This window comes from Crocodylus siamensis, chromosome 1 (assembly GCF_052110815.1).
Source record: "Crocodylus siamensis isolate JL-2025a chromosome 1, ASM5211081v1, whole genome shotgun sequence".
Taxonomy (NCBI): Eukaryota; Metazoa; Chordata; order Crocodylia; family Crocodylidae; genus Crocodylus; species Crocodylus siamensis.
The window spans coordinates 219,651,651-219,673,319 of NC_143395.1; the positions used below are offsets into that span (position 1 = coordinate 219,651,651).

The 21,669-nt window shown below is 49.0% G+C and overlaps 1 protein-coding gene across 1 annotated transcript in view; it reads right to left on the reverse strand.

Moving 5' to 3' along the window:
- Positions 1 to 9,616: 9,616 nt before the first annotated feature.
- Positions 9,617 to 21,669, reverse strand: part of FSTL1 (follistatin like 1) — a 75,213-nt gene continuing 63,160 nt past the window's right edge. Inside the window, exons 7-11 of the mRNA XM_090057131.1 lie at positions 18,429 to 18,547; positions 17,042 to 17,154; positions 15,932 to 16,042; positions 14,465 to 14,562; positions 9,617 to 13,687 (exon numbers count right to left, since the gene is read on the reverse strand). Coding sequence (XP_089913257.1) covers positions 13,643 to 13,687; positions 14,465 to 14,562; positions 15,932 to 16,042; positions 17,042 to 17,154; positions 18,429 to 18,547 — 486 coding nt within the window. The 3' untranslated portion in view covers positions 9,617 to 13,642. The remainder of the gene's footprint in view (positions 13,688 to 14,464; positions 14,563 to 15,931; positions 16,043 to 17,041; positions 17,155 to 18,428; positions 18,548 to 21,669) is intronic.

Below are 21,669 nucleotides of genomic sequence, written 5' to 3' on the forward strand. Positions count from 1 at the left end.
CCGCATTTATTGGTGGAGAGGTGGACGAAGTATCCAAGCAGGCCTTGTCCCGTGCCGTATGGCCACACGTCCGGGATCTAGTTCCGCAGTATTCCCCTGAAGAAGATAAATTTGCACAGGAGGCTTGTGCAGAAAAGAACTCCCATGGGTGGTGGATAGTACCAGGAGGGAAAGTCATGATACCTAGGCCATTGCTTCGGGAGGTGCTGCATCAGCTCCATGCAAGTACCCATATGGGAGGCTTGGCTATGGGTGATCTAATGATCCGCCAAGCAGTAGCCCCAGGGCTATATGTAGAAGCTCAGCGCATTGCTACCAGGTGCATCACATGTCAGAAAGTAAACCCTCGAACGAAAGCCCCTGTGCCAATGGGAGGTAGACCCTGGGCAGCATACCCTGGACAAGCATGGCAGATTGATTTTGCCGAGCTCCCACGGTCCGGACATCATAAGTTTTTACTTATCATGGTAGACCAGCTCTCCAGTTGGGTCGAGGCACGGCCCACCAGAACTGCCACTGCGGCTACAGTAGTGAAGTATCTGTTGCAGGAAATCATTCCCCGGTATTCTCTGCCCGAATCCATCGAGTCGGATCAAGGACAACACTTTGTGGGAAAAGTAGTTCAAGAGGTAGCACAAGCCCTCAAGATCACTTGGAAACTACACACACCAGGGAGATCACAGAGTTCAGGACAAGTGGAACGTATGAATAGGACCTTAAAAACTCTACTCACCAAGATTTGTATTGAAGCACACCTTAAGTGGCCTCAAGCATTGCCGCTAGCTCTTACTTGCATTTGAAACACTCCCCGACGGGGCATTAAATTAACCCCATATGAAATTATGTTTGGCAAGCCTCCTCGAGTCTTACCCGCTGGGATGCGAGAAAATGTAACTTTTGAATTAGGTAATAGCGAGCTTCACATGTACGTTATTGCTTTGCAGTCTGTCTTGTCTTCTCTTCACAGATGTGAAGCCTCCTTTCAACGTCTGCCTTTAGACGTCCCGGTACATGACTTCCACCCGGGAGAGTGGGTCTTGGTGCAGTGGTGGAAAAAGGAACCTTTGACTGAGAGGTGGAGTGGCCCTTTCCAGGTACTTCTAACAACCCACACCGCTGTAAAGATTGCTGGCCATGACCGTTGGATACACCATACCCGTGTGAAACGACATCCACGAGCGTCAGAGGACATCAGCTCCCAGGACGACCTCACTCTGGAAGCTGAGCCGTCCTCAGAACAAGAAGCCAGCAGGTGGAGCTGTGAACCTACTGGTGATCTCCAAGTGCACCTGAGACGGCTTAATCAGAGTCCAGAAAATCAAATAAGGAAGTAACAAAGAAAAAGTTTAGGCTATATTTGATCTCAAGAGAGGGAGGATATGGCGGGAGTCTTAATATGCCTTGTTGTTATCTATGTAGTAAAAGAGGCAGGATTGAGCAGCCCTAGCTGCCACCCTATATCCCCGTTTCCCCCAATTGCTCCCCCAGAAGCAAATTTGTATGTTGACATGATGGAAAGAATTGCAGGTACCGTCAATCTCACCAACTGCTGGGCCTGTGGGGGACTCCAAGAGGCCGGAGGCCGGTGGCCTTGGAGGGCTTTTTCTTTGGCCCCCAAAGTGGCTAGTGAGTAAAAGGGCAGACTGTAGCAAAAGTCATGGTACTCAGAAAAATTCCTCGTAATTATCTTAATCTGTCTAAATAAAAATGGGGAGCAGAAAGCATCTTGACGGGGGAATATTGTTAGAAATGGAATATTGTTAGAAATGCGCAGCTTGCATCTTGCACCTGATAAGAAAGAAATACTGCCCAAGGCTCCTTTCTCCCCCTCACCCGCCTTAGCCTTTCTTATGCTGATACAGAAGCTGGAATTCAATTGACTGTGGCCTTAGGGTATGAACTTTTGGCGAACTGTTGTAGTTTCTGGGCATGCTTAATGAGCTGATGGATATTTACCTCTCCGCCCTGCATACTTAAGTGGCTAATTATACCATACATGCGATGTATGTAATGATGTAACTACATGTATGCTTGTATGAAACGGAAGTAGCTGTAAGAGTTCTGGTGTCTGCACATGTGCTCAGGAGAGAGAAGATAAATTCCACTTGCAAACACAATTAGGGGGTCAGAAGCTGATTTGGGCATCAATGCCCCACTCTGACCTTGTCTGCAAACAAATACAACCTTTTGTGCCAACTGATGACTGTGTGTCTGTGATTTTTGCGAGCCTCCAGAGAAACGAACCGCTTTTGTGCAACAGGGAGATGAATGTTGCCATTACTTTAAGGGGAAAACTTGCAGCAGATAGAGTCTAGGCAGCGGAATAGAGTGTAGCTGTACAACAGCAGGCACCAGGGAAGCCCTGTTACCTGGGTCAAGGGCTGGCTGTTAAGACAGAGGAGAACACCTGCCACCAGTCAAGGGAACACTGCAGGGAGTGAACTGGCAGTGGAGGCAAGCAATTAGTGCCATAGGTTAGGGGGGCCTAGGACAGGTGTGGTCCTGCTGCAGTATGGCAGTAGAGCAGAGCCTAGCCAGGCAACAAGGAAGCAACTGCGGCTGTACTTGTCAGCTCACATGGCAACTAGCTGACAGGTCCAGATGAAGCAGCCCTGCAGGTAGCAGGGAGGGCCACATGACCTGCAGGGGCAGGATTTACACAAAGCTTTGATTTTTGACTCTCATATTGTCATAATTTCACTAGTTTTTCATTCGAGAATCTTCTAGGGTAGACTCCTCCTCCCCACCATCTTAATGTGAAAAATCAGAGGGGAAAACATCTTTTAGATAACTGTCTTTCCTCTGTTCATCCTAAACAAGTCAAAGGGCACTCAAGTCCAATGCTTTTTATCCTGGATGAAAATCACTTCCCATCTCAAGTGATCAAATTTAACTTCCTGTTTATCTGTGATGTCATAATCCTACTAGCTCTTCAGTTATGCATAGCATTTTCCAGGATAGACAACACTTGAATTTTAACTGAAAAAGGTACACTGATATAACCCACCCCAGCCCAAATCTCATCATATAGAGAGGGCCTGAAAAATATTTTCCCCATCATAAACAACAAAACCCCCAAACTAACCACAGCTTGACTGTACTGACCTTGGCATCCAAGTGGTTTAAAGAAAAGAGTGTGAAACAGCAAAGAATAAAATTAAGGCCCAGTATCTGTGGGAATCAGTGGCCTTAGGATTTCCCTCTGTACTAACAACAGCTTCTGTGTCCTTACAGCTGGGAAAGTTGACAGTGCATAGTCTAGCCTCTAGAAGGACTGGGTCTGATATTAATTTTGTGCTTGTCTCACTATCATGGTTATCCTGGTCCAACTACTATGCTGACAATGACATGAGCATGAAAGTGTTCATGGCAGTATAGCGCATGGTTGTGCAACTTTTAAGTAGCTGGGGGGGCCATATGCCTCACAGGCTGCATTAGTGGGGCTGCAAACTGAGGGCTACACCAGTACAGGCCATGGGCCCTCTTGGGTGCTGTGCTACTGCATCAAGTTTCATAGTTTCTAGAGTCGGAAGGGACCTGAGCAGATCATTGAGTCCAACCCCCTGCCATGAGTACTGGGGTCAAATGACCCCGGCAAGGTGCACATCCAGCCTCCAGGTTGCAGTACACTGGGCTACCACTGGGGACTCATGACAGTGTGGTACAAGGCAGATAACATATGGGATACAAGCACTGTGATCTCTCCCATGTCTCAGAGAAGAGTTTCCTGCATGTGCTTCCAGCTGCTTCTATTCTGCCTTCTCTAGATCCAACAGAGGGGAGTGGTTTCTGGGCTAGAGAGGGGAAGTGGTGGGGTGGATCAGATTGGTGGAAAGGGAACCCTAAAAAAAAAAAAAGTGTATACTTGTATCTGTACTGAAGTATGAGTACAGGAAAAAGGAATACCCTTCCAGCCCAACTGCATCACATCTGAGAAGGCTGAAGTCAGCTGTTCTGTCCCTTCTCCCTATCCCTACCACCAAGAGGTATTAGGCAGGGATCTTAGGCACCGATTACATGCCCATGGGACTGGCGGATTTCTGGATTCTGTGGGTCTTTCCCAACCCCGCCATGCTGAACATGTGGGCACTCCCTCCTGTCCTGTCCCCACGTGTACTGCATGTATGGGCATAGATACCCTATGCTTGCTTTCAGCTTCCTGGATGTGGACTTCAAATTACACTGCAGTTGGAGTCATAGAGGAAACGCTACAGCAGCTGGATGGGATCCTGGGGGCTACAAACTAACTTCTTGCAGGCTGTCAGTTAAGAGAGCCTGGTATAGCTTTTTCCATTTCCTTCATGGCTGAGCGTGGATATCCAGACTGGCCTGAGGGCAAAGAAAAAAGCGTACTGGCGGTGGAAGCAGGGGGCAGAGACAAAGGAGGAGTACACCTCCCTGACCCGAGCTTGTAAGGATTTGGTGAGGAAGGTGAAAGCAGCACTGGAGTTTAGATTATCTTCTGGGATTAAGGATAACAAAAAGATGTGTCCAAGTCGGCGGGCCCGGATGACCTTCATCCGCAGGTGCTGAGGGAATTGGCTGGTGTCACCGTGGAGCCATTGCCACGGCTGTTCGAGGACTCCTGGTGCTCGGGCCAAGTCCCTGAGGACTGGAAAAGGGCCAGCGTGGTCCCTATTTTCAAGAAGGGGAGGAAGGAAGAGCCTGGCAACTACAGGCCAGTCAGCCTCACTTCTATCCTGGGGAAGGTCTTTGAAAAAATTATCAAGGGCCACATTTGTGAGAGCCCTGCAGGGGAAGTGATGCCGAGGGGTAACCAGCATGGGTTCGTGCCAGGCCGATCCTGCCTGACTAACCTGGTCTCTTTCTATTACCAGGTAACAAAGAGCTTAGATGGGAAGGAGGAAGTTGATGTCATCTTCTTGGACTTCCAGAAGGCCTTCAACACAGTGTCCCACCCAATTCTGGTGGGCAAGCTGAGGGACTGTGGCATTGATGAATGCACAGTCACATGGGTGGCAAACTGGCTCCAGGGGTGCACCCAGAGGGTGGTGGTGGATGGGTTGATGTCGACCTGGAGCATGTGGGCAGCAGAGTCCCCCAGGGCTCGGTCCTTGGGCCGGTGCTATTCAACATCTTCATTAATGACCTGGACGAGGGTGTGGAGAGCACCCTGTTCAAGTTCGCTGATGACACCAAGCTGTGGGGGAAAGTGAATACACCGGCAGGCAGGGACCGCATCCAGGCAGACCAGGATAGGTTAGAGAAGCGGGCGGATCTGAACAGGATGCGGTTCAACAAGGACAAGTGCAGGGTGCTGCACCTGAGGAGAGGGAGCCAGCATTATGGTTATAGGTTAGGGGCTGCCCCTCTCGGCAGCACAGAGGCAGAGAGGGATCTTGGAGTCAGGATTGACTCCACGATGAATATGAGTCGCCAATGCGACAAAGCAATAGGCAGAGCCAACTGCACCCTGTCATACATCAACAGGGGCATCACTAACAGGTCCAGAGAGGTCTTGCTTCCCCTCTATACGGCGCTGGTCAGGCCGCAGCTGGAGTACTGTGTCCAGTTCTGGGTGCCACACTTCAAGAAGGACGTGGAGAACCTGGAGAGGGTCTAGAGGAGGCCACTCGTATGGTTGAGGGCCTCCGTGGCCAGCCGTATGAGGAGTGGCTGAGGGACCTGAATCTCTTCAGTCTCCACAAGAGGAGACTGAGGGGGGATCTTGTGGCTGCCTACAACCTTATCAGGGGCCACCAGCAGGGACTCGGGGAAAGTCTGTTCACCAGGGCCCCCCTTGGAGTCACCAGGAACAATGGCCACAAGCTGAGGGAGGATAGGTTTAGGTTAGATATTAGGAAGAACTACTTCACGGTGAGGGTGGGCAGAGCCTGGAATAGGCTTCCCAGAGAGGTGGTGCTCTCACCTTCCCTGGAGATCTTCAAGAGGAGACTGGATAGGCACCTGGCTGGGGTCTTATGACCCCTGCCATCCCCCAGTGCTCCTTCCTGCCCATGGCAGGGGTCGGACTTGATGATCTGTCTAGGTCCCTTCGCGCTCATTGATTCTATGATTCTATGATTCCAGTATAAGCATAAGGAGACTGTACCACTTTCATTGCACCAGGGCAGTTAATGCAACTCCACTTCTGTGTATGGTCAAGGCCTGAGTGTCAGGTGCTGTAGTTTCTATTTCTGTGTCTGACGTGGAAGATGAATATGGGCCAGCAGTGTGATGAGGATGCTAGCAGGGCAAATAGACCTCTGGCATGCATCAGCTCATGTGCTGCCAGTAGATCCAGGGAAGTGATCCTCCCGCTCTGTTCGGTGTTGGTGGGGCCTCAGCCGCAGTACTGTGTCCAGTTTTGGGCAACGCAGTTCAAGGATGTGGATAAGCTCAAGAGGGTACAAAGAATGGCCTTGGTTGAGGGCGTGGAGGATCGGCCCTATGAGAAGAGACTCCAGGAACTGGGCCTGTTCAGTTTGCTTAAGAGAAGGCTGAGAGGTGACTTGATAGCCACCTGCAAATACATCAGGGGTAAACACCAAGGTCTAGGTGAATTTTGGATTTTAAACTTCATTGCAGAACAACAAGGAAGTTTTTTTACCTTCCTGCCTGCCATCTGACACGTCCAGGGAAGGAATTCTGCCCGATCAACACATTGAAGAGCTACTTAGCATAGCTCACAAAGATACTCTCCTGGACCCAGAGGGACAGCCTTCCATCTTCAGCTCCCTCTGAGCAAAAATGAAGTTTATTTCCTACCTATGAGGACTTTTTACCATCTTGTACCATCTACACTTTTCCCAGAGCCTGACAAAGGGATTTTGATTCCAAAAGCTTGCAGAAAAAGACAATTTTCTTGCCATTTTCCAATTGGTCTAATAAAGGTATCATTTTGGAACCAAGAATTCTAGTTTTTTGTAAGATCTAGGTGAGCAATTCTTCAGGAAGGCACCTCAAGAGAGGAAGAGGACCAATGGGCATAAGCTTATAGAGGGTATATTCAGGCTAGATACAAGAAAGAACTTTTTCTCTGTAAAGGTTGCCAGAATCTGCAACACATTCCCAGCAGAGGTGGTGCACTCACCGTCCTTGCAGGTATTCAAGTGGAAGCTGGACACACACCTTGTTGAGCTTGTCTGAGCCCAATAACTTCCTGCCCATGGCAGGGGATGAAACTTGATGATCTTACAGGTCCCTTCCAGTTCTACAATTCTATGATAGATTGAGACCCTTAACCTTACAAACTTTCAACGGACCACTTGATTTTTTTCTGTGTTGTTTGCTTGTTTGTTTTTATTTATTTTTTTGCGGGCTTGGGCAAGCCCTTTTATTTCTATTTTTTAAGCTTAATTCCCTTTTCTCCCATTGGTGAAATAAATGAATACCTACCCTGCAGTGCAATTGGAAGGCTTTTTCAACTATCGTATGTAGAGTGCTTCAGAGTCCCAAAGGAGCAGCATCCTGGCTGGAGAGCACAGCAACAGCTACACTGAACATTGTAGCTTTCTAGCACTCCCTGTTGGGTTTTGCAACCCCCTCCAGAAAGCAACTAAAATGATCCAAATCTGGTCTCTGCTAGAGGAGGACCTTTTTTCTGGAAAACAGTTCAGCATCATTGAGCATACACCTTGTTAAAGTGCCTTACAGGCAAGGGGTTTTAATACCAATTTGCTAAAGGAATCTGGGTGACAGAATTTCTCTCTGGCTAGCATCTGAGGAAGTTCCATTGGGAAAGCTGTGTTCTGAAAAGATGAGTATTGTGCAGGGAAAATCAAGATTACATGTACAGCAACTACAAGTGGGGCAGTCAAAGATATGCTATTTTTCAATGTAACTGCATAAAATAGGCAACTTTTTCTATACTTATATAAAGTGCATGGCAAATGAAACAAGCACTCCTGGCATTCTTTCCCATGGACTATCATGTGCATGAGAATTTACTGCAGCAGCAGATGCTCTGTGTATATATTTAAGATTGTACAGAAGAATGGCATGATACTACCTGCAAATAATACACCATATCATTAAAGGCTCTTTCATAATATATTCATGCAAAGGTGACAGAATTGAGGCTTCACATTGAAATTTGGTGCTCCTTAGCTTTCAAATAGTTACCCAGATATCCCATTAACTGGGGGAAAAGAGAATAGTATGGAACTATTATTAAACAGAGCCAAGCAATATCTCTGGAACTTACCCGTTAGCAAGCCTAATGTTTACATGAGAAACAGATTTACGGGCATGGTCCAGTTAAGGAGAAATTAGGTGTACCTTTGCACAGGTATCACTTGAAAGAATCAAACCAGCATGGGTCTAAATGGGAAAACCAGGGCCTCTCAAACTCATTAAGATGTTTGAGAATTTGTGAAAAGTTAATGTACATCAAAGTGACTCACCAGGCATGAATTACCTGATTTTCATGAGGCTTCATAAGATCCTTCAAAGTGGATATTGAAGTAAGTGCATAACTGCAGGATAAGGAACAAAGACTCATTGTAAAGGAACATGGGCTCAAGCCATGATAAACAAAGGACTGCATTGAGCTGTTCCCTGGCGTCGAAGGAGTGTGTATGAGCTCTATATAAAACATAACCATATGCTGTAGCACAGTGCATTTTCTATAGATTAAAAACTGTGTAGGGTTGTATAAAACTCTAGATGTCTTTGAATAAATGGGGTTGGGAGAGGTCTGGCAGGATACTGGCAGGTGACATTAGAGTAGAGGTGTTCAGGTTATCAAGGAAATGACTGAGCTCTGTGCCAAGACACATAACCCTGGCTGGCAGAATCTCCCCAGCAGAGATACTGGTGGCATAAAGGGGCTGTGACTTCTCCTCAGGGAAGCAGGAGGTGATGAGAAACAATGTAGGCTCAAAATGAGTGACTGGCCTGGAGGAAGATGGGCCCATGGAAGCTAGTGGAAAATCGGAGTCAGCCTGCACTAGTCTTTTCCTGTTGTATGTACATACTGTCCTCTGCTCAGACAGTTCGTGGAGTACAAGCGCTGAGATTGTTGGCTCTGATTTTGCCATCAGCATTTCTCCCTCATGTCTCATGATGAATCAACTCTTAGTTGCTGTGGGGGCCTTCATGCTGTCCTCCAAGCACAAAAGTGAGCCAAGGTCAAAGACAAGATTAAAAACCATTAACTTCTGGCCTGGTGTTTGGTGCCATCTCATCTCCACTGCCCAGATGGGTGACAAGAACCTTTGTATTAGCATCCTCATTAACTGTATTTTGGTCATGCCATGGTTAGGCTGTGGACTGTACAAACACATTATGGTCAGAAGTCTGTTGTCTTTCCCTCCTGAATACACAGGAGGAGTAAACACTGGAGGTGAGGGAGGGTACATAAGACAGTACTAAGAAGCACTGAATGCTAGGCTGGCTTCCTGTGTTCTGCTGGCATGCCACTGATTTACTCTGTAACCATGGCCATTTCCCTCCATTTCATCATCTGCAAGTACGGATAATGATACTGACCTGCCTATACAAAGTGCTTTGAGTTCCTTACACGAAAGCAGTTACCACAAGCTTTGTCGCTTTGATGGCTACGAGGCGGACAGCCTGTAAGGGTGTAGGAGGGAGCGCAGAAATCCTAAAGCCAATTCTATTTTGGTCTTGTAAATAAAAGGAAACAAATGGACTCTTTTCATTTTGTTTCATTTATTTGGCAGTTATATCCAAACCTCTCCTCCCTGCTTCAAAAACATTACAAAAACAAGTAAAATAAGTTTGCTAAAGAGACCTATGGAATACTGATAAATTTCACACACGTACACAAGGGAAATATAGAGAGAATGGAAGCTTTTTTGTTTGTTCCTTAAACGGTGGCTTAAAAAATTTGCCTTCCCTGCCCCTTGCAGACTCTCCAGTGACTATCCCAGCACACACTGCTTGGAGTTGTTCCTTCCACATTGGGACTGTCCCCTGTGATTACAGAGAAGATGTTCATGCACCATGCATGTACCAATGTAACATGGCCCTCAGTGCTGACCACTGTTTTCAACAAATGTTACATTTTAAAGGGTATTTTTCTTTCTAGGTTACTGGGGCAGGCAGGGAGAAGCTCTGTAGGTAGCAAACCTGTCATTAGAAAGGCAATTTAACAAGGCCCAGCTGTCCCGGTCTTGGCTGCATTGGGGTGCAGTATCACATAGCTCATAAGGGAATCCACATATTTTGCCTGAACTGGAGCAGACCGTAGCCATTTTTTGTGGGAGTTGCAGGGCAGCCGAGACTACATATCCCAGCATGCACTGCTCCAAAGTGACCAGAGTAGTTTGGCTGCATTGTATGCTAGAACCTGAAGTGTCTGCAGCTTGCACATCTACAGTATGTTGAAGAGTATCACAGGCCACGCTGCATAACTCTGCAGGTTGTTTAAAACCTCCAGCTGCAGTCTAACTGCACAGAATTACTTCTTTGGTTGACTCCTCCCACTTTCAGATCTTCCTGGCTGGAGAATATGCTGTGTCCTCCCACCAGTGAACACTCCTGCTTTATGGTATGGCATTGTGTTTTCTCTAAGGCACTTTTAACAGGCTGGAAGGAACAAGCCAGGAGCCATGACGACTTCCATGGTTTTAGACTATAATCAAATAAGGCAAAGAGTCCAAAGCAATGCTCTGGCAACTCCAAACCCAATGCACAAGCTTGTTCCCTCATCTGTGGGGGACTTGGGAAGAGAAAGATTTTGAAAAACAGCTCCCATTTTACTAGTGTTCCTTGCTCTGCAAAGGGTGAAGAGGAAACCAAAATAACATAACTTGTGGAGCAGCACTGCCCTTTTCTTGATCTGGGAGACTGCCCAAAGGTCTAGAGGCTGGTTCTCCTCCCATGCATGTTAGTACGTGGATGTACCTCCACTGATGTTACTTTGGATTTATACTAAGGAAGAAAGGAGGCTAACCCCCTTGCTTTATTTCTGTAAACCTCTGTGTTCTGAGGGGCAGGTCCCCCTTTCCCACTCTGCACTAAATCCTTGTCTCTGGATTTACACAGGCATCACTGAGAACAGTGCCCATGCTCTGATATCCACAGGCTACAGAGAACGTGATGACAGCAAGACAAAGGCAACTATGAAAGGGGCTGGCTGCTCACTGTACTGGGTTCTAAACTGCCTTTTTTCTCTCTGTTCACTGGGTACTGCCTCTTCTTTTTCCCTGTCAGCCAGCTCCTTTGAATATGGGGAAGTTGGGGGCAGAAATCCTGCTGACCTTTACGCAAGCAGAACAGACTTCTTCTGATGTCATTGGAAGCACTCCCTGAATAAGCACTAGGAATTGCAAGACAGGTGGTGACAGTTGCTGACATTAGGCAAGAGGAGGGTGGGTGGTGGAAAGTGAAGACATCTGGACTCAGCCTGTGTGTGACCATCTGGAATGTGCTTCAGGGACATGAGTACATGGTAGTGGGGTGTGTGGGCATGTACCCTGAACGCAGAAGGCCCTGTGGGACCCAGCACAAGGGTGCTGCCAACAGAGTATCGTGTTTATAACTGGGGCAATGCTAACAACAAGCAGTTGGAAGAAAATGATTCAGGAAAGGTGACCATAATGGTCAGAGACCTGGACAACAGGCCTTGTGGGATGTCACAGGGGTCCCTCCCCTCAGCCCGGTTCAGCTGGAACCTTGGATTAGAGGGAAAGGAGAATCCAGCTGACCTCACAGCAAAGGGAAGTAGAGAGAGAGAACACCACTCTTCCATCTAAGGCTTCAACTAGCAGTGTGCTGTTAAAGCATCCCTTTTGGTGTTACTTTTCTACTGGAGGATCCCTCTGGCCCTTACCTAGCACAGCTCTCAGTCCCATCCACACACACTAGGGAGACCTTGTACAGTGACACAAAGCTGGGATAATCACTCTAGAGCAGGGGTGGGCAAAGTCCAGTCCATGGGCTGGATCTGGCCCTTGATGGACTGCATTTCCTAGCAGCCCCTGCCCGCATTGCTGTGGCTAGTTTCTATGGAGACTCCAGGAATGGTGGGGCCATGACAGCGTGGAGCCAGGGTTTCCACAGAGACTGACCCAAGCAGCACTGGCAGGGCACGTGGGTGGGCAGAGAGCTGTTCCAGGGCCAAGATTTTGTGGCAGTGACAGTGTAAGGCACAGCTGTGATCCGCTGCCTGCACGCCCTTGGCAGGGGCATGCAGGCAGCCCACTGCAGGTCTGGACTGGCTCCAGACCATGTTGTCACCACCACAAAATCCCAGCCCCAGCTACGGGGCAGCTCCCCACCCACCTGCGTGCCCTGCCAGCACCGCTTGGGTTGGTCTCCATGGAAACCCTGGCCGCTGCTGAGGTCTCCATGGAAACTGGCTGCAGTGATGTGGGCAGGGGCTGCTGGGAAATGGCATCCGGCTCCTGGCAATGCTGATAGTTCCCTGCTCTAAAGCCTAGAGAGAACCACAAGGTCTGGTTGTATCCAGCCACCCCGACAGAGAATCCCCATTCTATTTATTACATGAAATCCTGTTTCATTACCGTGAGGAACACAGCAGCACCTGCCCTTCAGCTCTGGGCTTAGAAGTTGATTGTACTTGCTGGGTACACTTCAATACAAACCATGCACAGAAGCTACAGCACTTTCATTAACAAAAAGCATCTTTTGTTTCCTTCAAAGATCTAGAGCTACAAGATACAAAAGCGGAATTGCTACCATAGAAAATAAAGTAATAAAAAAGAGGGAGTTGGCCTGCAAGTGCAATGAGAAGAAATATTGTAGCACCTTTAGGAAGGGGGGGGGGGGTGAGATGAGGTCAAGGGGAACAGTGCCACGTTGGAGCCCACACTGCACTGGAGTTGCTGCTGGGGACTGGCTGGCTGAAGGCAAGGGGCACATTGGATCACTGTCAGTGGAATGTCACCAGGGACTCCAGGTGCTTCATAGCCCTGGGGAGACAGGGTTAAAGACCCTCTCCCCACCCCCACTTCCCTGGGATTCTCACTTAAGCTATGAAGCCAAGTGCCGATTTTCTCTTAAGTCATTTCCCTATATGGGGGAGCAGATGGAGGAGGTGAGCCACATGGAGGAAAGGCAGTAGCAGGGGTGACCTGGAGCTTGGGGAAGGCCACAGAGCGGGAGATGCGATGAGGGAGGTGATGTAAGGCAGAAAGGTTAATGGAGAGTGGATGGCCCTGGGGTGAAGGAAGGCAAAGGTCCCTGGATGACAGTGCTGCACAAGAGATGCACTCAGACACAGTGCTGTCCCTCACATGCTGCTGCAGCCAGTGCTGGTGGATGCTGTTCCTCAGAGCTCGTAGTGGAGCTTGCCAGCAGGCTGCAAACATTGTATAAGGTTAAAGACCCCCTCCCCACCAACAGTGACCTGCTCTCCTTCCCCAGATTCCCCTCTTAGCATAGAACCTACACTGGCTGCCCTCCACGGCCACTGTCTACAGAGATCCATAGATCCCCTCCACAAGGGAGATCATAGGGGCTGTGGTAACTTCCTCCTGGCCTTGCTACCCCCCAGCAGTGAACACTCCCTGAATGTGTGGGCAGCACTCCCCTCCCCCACTGCATTACAAAACAAAAATCCCAATGCTATACAATGTAAATATCTGTGATTGGGCAATGGTAGCAGACACTTGTGCATACTGAGATCGGCATGGAGGGACAGGGCAGCAGGTCAGGCCCAGCCCCCAGGCTCCTCTAGCACAGAGTCCCCTTACATCTCTTTGGTGCTCATTCGCTTGGTCTTCTCAGCCGTCTCCTGGGGAAAGAAAGACCTAGGTCAGGGGTAGGCAACATTTTTTGGCTGGAGTGCCGAAAAACACCACAGTGCCTACCTCGGAAGGTGCCGGAGCGCCAGCATGGCAAAAAACCAAAATGAGGGCAAGGGGTACACGGCAGGATACCCTACTTGTGCCCCTTTCCCTCCACCCAAAGCCCCTGCCCCCCAGCCCTGCCGCCCTGCGCCCGCCACCCAAAGCCCCTGTCCCCCAGCTCAGGCTCTGTGGCTGTCAGCAGCTACCTTGGCTCTGGACAGCTGCTGGAGCCCGGGCTGGTCCCAGCACAGCTTGCAGTGTCTCAGCTGCCTGCTGGAAACAGCCTAGGCTCCCAGCTGACAGCAGCTCCCCAGAGCAGGGAATGGCTGCAGCTGGGAGGCTCCAAACAGCTGTTGCAGGCTCCGGCATCAGCTCTGCACCAGTGTGTGCACCCGCGTGTCGGAGCAGGCGGTGAGCAAGGGGCCTGAGGCAGCGCAACCCCGGTCTCTCCCCTGCTCCTGGCACAGAGGTAAAGGCAGGCTTCCGGAGCCCAGTGCAGCTGTTTGTAGCCAGCCCAGGCTCTGGGCAGCTGCAGCAAGCAAGCAGGGGGCAGGCTGCAAACAGCTGCTCCGGGCTTCACAGCTCTGGCATCAGCTCTGTACTGGCAGCGACTGCTGCTACCAGCAGGTGGAAGGCTCCCAATTATCCCACAGGACTGCAAATGCACTCCTAGGAGCATCTACGTCCTAGCACCATCCCCATCAGTGCTAGCCACTCCTAACCTGGTGCTTCTGCAGCTCCTGAACGTATCTGGCCAGCTCCTCCTCAGTCAGGTCTTCATGGCGCTGCTGCCCCTGAGGAGACACTTTCCCATTCTTTCCTACAAACACAAGAGCAGAAAATCAGGATTTGCTCAACCTGGCTGAGACTACAGGTAACTTTACACTTGCTGGGGCTTTTTCTGGAGAAATAAAAGGTGTTTTGGCCTGTAAGGCGAAAGGGTGGCGTCTGTCCTACTTTCCGAGGTGTACATCCACATAATTCTTCCAATACAAAATTAATTAAAAAAAAATGTCTAAGGGATGAATCTGCCTATTTCCCCAACTTATTTGGCTACAAAAATAATGTTTTTGTAGATAAGAGCATGCAGTCCACTAAAGTGGAAAATGTGCTTCCTCTGGCATCTCTCAGGCCAGTGATAAAACAATAATTGATGCTTAATGAAAGCAGGAATTCTGCTTAAGAGATGCATCTAGCTGATGTAATGCTGTTCAGATCTGCTTACTCCTTCAACAAGAGCCTCCAATCATAGCTAAGATGGGGGCAGAAGCAAAAATAATTGCTGCCCCACTGCATGCTTCCCTGAACCTTAAAAGCACTTGGTTGCCACATGATCTCGTAGCTGTACCTACTGATCCAGGCAGCCAATCTGATAAGATAGTAGTGTCTACAGCATCCTAGATGAAACAGTGTCCCCTCTGAATTAAGGGACAAACACTCACAGCTGCTTAATTCAGAGGCTTCCATTCTGTATTACCAAAGAAATGTTGCAAATCATTTGATAAGAATACTTTTCTCTGTTTTACTGTCCCTGTATCTGGTCAGGGGGCTGGTATCTCCTTGTGGATCAGAGCTGACAGTTTGCAGAAGGAGATGGCAAGCTCTGAAAAAGGAAAGGGGCCATGTTCAGGTAAAAACCACAGTTACTAAGGAAGGGGGCAAGAAGAATGCAGAGTAGAACTGGGAGGGCAAACCCAGCTGGTTGTAAAGAGGAGAAAGCATCTTTCAGAGTTTTACACAGGGGATCTATTGGCTTCTCCCTCTAAGAGAAGGCTGCCCTGCAGATAAGAAGCCTTCAATGAAGAAGTTCGTTAGGACTTAATTTGTGGCACTGCTGTCCAAGCTGGATTCTGGATTCAGGGGAAATACCCCAGGGGACAAGAGAGGGATGGCCAACTATGTTTCACACCAACAAGTTATCTTCCTTGTCTAGAGCTTTTATTCCAAGGATGTTATGATAGGGTCCTAGCATAAAGGATCTCATCGTTCTTATCAGGATCACAGCTCTAATTTTGCAGGAGTTGGAGACAGAGAGAGCAAGTAGCTCTCACAGTGTGTTCCAGGAAGATATGAGAACAAAAATAAGAGATACAGGTGCCCACTGCTACCCAAACAGCTAGAGGTCACAACTTTCCTCTATCTGAGAGCAGCCCTTCTCATCTCCCCAGCCTAAAGCAGGTCATACTTACCATCACAGGTCATGGCAGTGCACACCCAATTGCCACAGGCACAAACACAGCTGTTACACTCCACTTGGGTCTCTGCTCCATCCTCATAGGTTTCATCTTCAAGGGCGCATTCTGGAAGAGGCACAGGTGAAAGGGCATGGACTGTGATGGATGAGGCAGATACCAGAACTGAAATTCTGGAAGCCCCTTTGTACAAAGATGAGCAAAAACTTTTCTGATGATTAACTATGATTATCCCCCACAGTGAAACAATCCAAGCACTTCTTAAATTATTCTTTATTTTGCCCACAAAAACACCTCAGGGTTTTTCCAACATTGTTATTTGAGTAGTGAACTAGAGGACCAACTCTCCTGCCTGGGAAGTTCAGTCCTGTCGTGTGCAGAAAAGGATGGCAGATAATATCAGTGTGACTAATGTCTCACTAGAAGGGACAGCACAGAGTTCCAGCAGATGGCTCTCCAGAAGTACAGCCTCATGAACCTCTGCCACTAAAACCGTCCCAACCTCAGACTTGAATCTGGTACCACCTGAGTGATGGAGAGAGCGTTGCCGATTGAGAAAATTCAGTCAGCCACCAGAGAATGTTTAATCATTAGAACCCTGAGCAGTTTCCAGGAACACTGCAAGTCTAAGCTGGGTCCAAAAGGCTACGGGATGTCCGTCAGGGAGGGTGTCCGGTAACTGAAATGCAGAACAGGGTTGGACTTTGGTCTCATCTGATCCTCCTCATTCACTGCTGAACACTTGGCTTGATCTCCCAGACAAATGTTCCTCACCTGCCCTGACTCTTTGAAGCTTATCTCACATTCTCCATAATAGTAGGGGATGCTGCAGGCAGTTAGGAGTACATTGCCAGAGAGGGAGAGGGCACCAAGATTGGAATAGCAGGGGATTCTGTACATGAGGAGAAAGGGGCATTGGCAGAGCTGTGTGGGAAGCCAATGTGTGAACTCGTAGGGGGAGCTGCAGGGCCATGAGTGAGGTGTATTTGCTGAGTAGAAGTAGCAAAGCTCTTAGGTGCCAGTCCCCTGTGCCCAGCTCAAAGCCAGTATCTCCCCTCCTCCCTTCCTGTTCCCTGTCTGCCCCCGGTGCAAAGAGAAAGCCCATACTTTTCTCCGGCGGGTTGAAGGATGGGCTGAGGCACTTGAGGAACTCATTGAAGCTGAGTTTCCAGTCGGCATTTTCATCGGACAGCTCAATGAGGGCATCCACACAGAGTCCCCTGAATGGAAACAAACAGACACAATCTGCTTGGGGCTCAGCATCCTGCCCCTGCTGGGGGTTCCTGCTCCTCCTGAACACTCAGTGCTGGGACTCCAGAAGGTGCAGACAAGGGGAAATGAGCTCAGGCTGCTCCCTTGCTGGTAAATGGCAAGGAGAAAGACATCTCCAGCTCAGCCTCACCCACGCTACTTCAATATCAGATTCACTGCAGGTCTGAGGCATGTTTGAGACCTCCTGTGGCTGTTTCAGGGCCCCATGTTGCTGGCATAGGCTCTTACCACTGTGACAAAGCTACTGGCTGGCTCACTTGGATTGTGGACAGACAGAATTTTACCCCACTTTAAAGGGGGAGGATTTGCCACCATACAGCCAAACCTAGAATAACTGATCCCCTGCCTGCTCTTAAACTATAGAAAGTGAAGTTGAGCTGCCATCATTTGCTCATTTCATTCAGGGATTAATTGTCCCCATTGCATTCATGGGGTTATTCATGTGGTTTCGCTTCACTAACTGAAGGTTAGGAGTGGACAGATGAAACGCACTGGATCAGCTCACATGAGCTCTCGACTGTTAAGTGCAACTTCCCCCTGCCTCCCAACTTTAAAGCATAGTTAATGTATGTCTGTCCATGCTCCTACTCTCCGAGCCACATGCACACTTGCATGCTCCCATACCGCAGACTCCCGTACCTAGAGGAACATACCAGCAAACACAGATTCCCATCATCACATAAGTGCATCCCCAGAGTAGTGCTACCCCTGCAGTCAGTTGCAGGACTCCCTTTGGGTGTGAGGCATACTAAGGACATTATTCAGTGCTGAGTTACCAAGGTCCTCAGTGTCCCAGTGCGCAGTGTCCTGCTGAAAGCAGAAAGCCCTTGTATCCCTGGGACATCAGTGTGTACCTGCCCTTCCCTGACAGTCATTATGCTTCTTACTGAGCACATACCAAAACACAGAAAGCCCAACCTGCTTGGACTGCATGTTCCAAAACCAATCAGAGATACCAGAAAATTGCAGCTCCCAAGGAGCCTCAGATGTGGAAGAGTTCTGCACACAGCACACAGGCTGGTTTATTCACAGTCGGCCCCCCGCAACCACCCTTGGATGCCAGGCTCTTTCCTCGGGCTACAGATAAAAGGTACTGGAGAAACAGAAAGGATTTGTTTGGCTTCTCTTGCCATGTAGAGCAATGCTTCCCTGGGGTGTTTGATGGGCTACAAGCAGTCAGCTCCCCCATCACACCTGTTTTTACCTCATTGCCCCAGCCCACCTGAGTAGCTTGTTTGTTTCCTGGTCCATGTAGGTGGTGATGTTGATGGCTGTTTCATTCTGCTCCACAAACTTCAGGAACTCACTGGAGTCCAGGCGAGAGTCACCATCATCAAAACTCTGCAGGGACACAAGGAAGCATATGAAAGAGGCTAAGACATTTCCTATTCCTGGCCCTTTCCCACAGCCAGGTGCTTGTACTTAACACCACATGGCACTTTGCATTTTCAAAGCCTCCACTCTGCTGGAAGGCAGCAGAGGCTTAGGGAGCTTATTCAGTGCCTGGGGCTGGGAGAGGGGTGGTACACCAACCGCTGTAGAGCTGGGGTGGGGTAGTGGGCTTGATTTATGGCCATAGCAAGACAGTATCACTTCCCCCTTTGGTTTCAATTGGACTCTGTGAACTTTCTGACCTGTCCTTGCTGGTGCTCTGTTGCAGCTCATGCTGCCTTTCAGACAGGTATAAAACCAAAATCTTGTCTAACGCCAGTGATCTAGAAAAACATCACAGGAAGAGTTGCTGTCTGCTGACACTGAATGGGGGACTTTTTTGACTAGGGAAATGCATGCTGTGCCTTAGGGTGCTTTGTCAGCCTCTGCTTCATGTTAGAGATTTTGTCAAGTACCTTCCCCAACACATTAGTGCCAGTCTTCTTTCAAATGACAGAAAAAACAGAATGCCTCTTGGCCTAGCCACTTCTGGTAGCTATTCCTATCCCTGGCTCTAAACTGGACAAGTATTAGCCCCAGTATTCTGGTTGAATTCCAGCAAGAATAATTACACTCCAGCCTTCCTAAATTCCTTCTGCTCTTTCATCTTTCATTTCCTGTCCCAAACTGATACACTCCTCAGTAGCAGCTGTGTCCTGCCTCAGAGGTAGATGTGCTACACTGATGAGAAAACTGTATCCCATTCCTAGAGTCCTACAATAGATGCTGGAGGATTTTAGCTGGAGGGCAAGTCACTTCTTCTCCTTATCCCATTTTTGTGCTCAGAGGCTGCAGATTGCTCTGGAAAGTACTAGGGCAGGGAAAGCCCTTATTCTCAGTAAAAACAGTACATAACCCTCACATGTTGCCCCAGCATTTCCAATAAGGGGCTAGTGTTCTCTGCAGAACCAGGTTAAGTGAAGACTGTCTTTCCTGCTGATGACAGCTTTGTCCTGTGCTGGAGGACTCTGGTAAGAAGGAACTGTCTCTTAACACTCGAACAAGAGACACAACTGCCTTCGAGACAAGGCCCTTGAAGATGTAGGCGTTGCTGGTTTGTGACCATGCTCAAAGTGTATGAGTGAGCTGCACAAGGCTGGCTCCGAGTAGGAAAATAGTTTTGAGCCCAGTGGCTGGCCACTCCCCAAAGCAACGAGGAAGGTTGTTTCCTCTCATCCTAGTCCCTACCCTTCAATTCAACCAAAATGGCATGCTTTTGCCATCAGGGAAGGCCTCAAGATGCAGGAGGATAGGAGTGAGGAGCACTGGCAGAGCTGTCGGGGGAGCTCAGGGCTGGAATAGCAATAACTCTAAGGGGTTTATTACATGTATAAGTGCCACAGTGCTGGGTGCTTTGAACAACGCCTAGTGCTGTGTCGCATGCAGTTGTATAGGTCAGTGGTCTCCAAAGTGGGGTGCGCGCACCCCAGCGGGTGTGCAAGACAATCCATTGGGGTGCGGGAAGTAAATTTTAGAACTTCTATTTATATTTATATAAATATACATATATTGGGAGTGAGTGCTCAAAATTTTTTTACTGCTAGGGGTGCACAATCAAAAAAGTTTGGAGACCACTGGTATAGGTGGTGAAATGTGCGTCAGTGCAGAACATGGCGGTGGTGTGCTTTTGAACTAAAACATCTTGGAGGTGCTTTACTTCTAAAGCACACCACCACCATTTTCTGTGCACTCACATGCATTTCACCACTTTTACAACTGCACACGGTGCGGCAAGGTGTGTCAGCTCACGTGCAGAGCAGACTTGATTAATCGAGTCTGCTCCGAAGTGACAGATCTCTGGCGCACCGTGGGACGAAAAAGTACATGTATAAATGCCCTAGAGGTCTGGGCTGAGCTTCATTTGTTGAACTGTATGGAAACAGCTGCACTTTCTCTGCCTCATCACTCAGTGTATCCAGCTCAAGCCAGCCCTGTCCTCATAGAAATTAAAATTCACCCCAAAATCTTTTAAGCTCCTCAGGAATGTTTGCTTTTAAATACCACAAATAATCAGGGGCAAGAGCTCAGCTTCTCTGCTGAGGAAAAAGACAGCTTTGTCACAGGGATATTCCCCCTGCCTGTGTCTGTAATCAGTGGAGAGGGAAAGAGGAAGAAGCAAGATGTTCCCTCCTGCACAGGGGAGCTTGCTTGCCACTGTGCTTCAGGCCAAGATTTTCATTAGGCCTGCAGTGGGAGGCAGCTCCTTATTGTGCCGATGTCAGCTCAGTGAGCACGTGGCCAGCTTTGGGTAACACAGCAAAGTGTGTGGCACAGGGAGGAGCTTTGGGGAGGGGGCTGGGGCTAGCAGGCTTGTGGGGGAAGGGATTGTGATGCACAGCTCTGCAGGTCGCCACATCATTCAGGGTGACAGCAGGAGCCCGGGGGTGTGCCCGAGGCAGTGGGTCATAGGAGGGCCCCCACGAAAGGCACCAGTGTTAATGGCTACAAAGGGTCAGATCTTTTCAGGGAGAGGGAGTGGGGGTGCTGGTTCCTCAGGTCTCTCTAGGGGGTTGGCCATTGCCATGGCAAATTTGCTTTCAGTGCTAACTCCTGTCAGACATTGTTAATCTCTTGCTGTCAACAGCTTCTTATTTAAACCCACCCCCCACCTGCCCCTCCGGCCCTGAGGCTGGGCGCTTTGAAGTCTTTATCAGGCATGATGGGAAGGCAGAGGCATGCTGAGCCTGGCAGGAGCGCTGGTGGGGCTCACAACCAGCTGGTTACCAAGGGATGGGAAGAGGGGAAGAAAGGTTTGTGCATTCCAGGCTGAATAGATAAGGTTGCTGATCTGGGGGGCCTTGGATCTGAGGCGCACACCACAGCAGGGGCTTCATCCCTAAAGCTGGGGACCTGCAGAAGCTCCCACATGCCTCCCACCTAAGCTCAATGGTGCTGGGATACACTGCAACCAAGGGCCAGCAGTACCCCCATTGTATTCTCTTTCCTGCTTTTCACAAGAGTCTCCACCCCCAACCCCAGGTTTAGCTACTCCATGCTTCCCCTTGCCCTGCCCTGCCGGGTTTCTTGCCTCT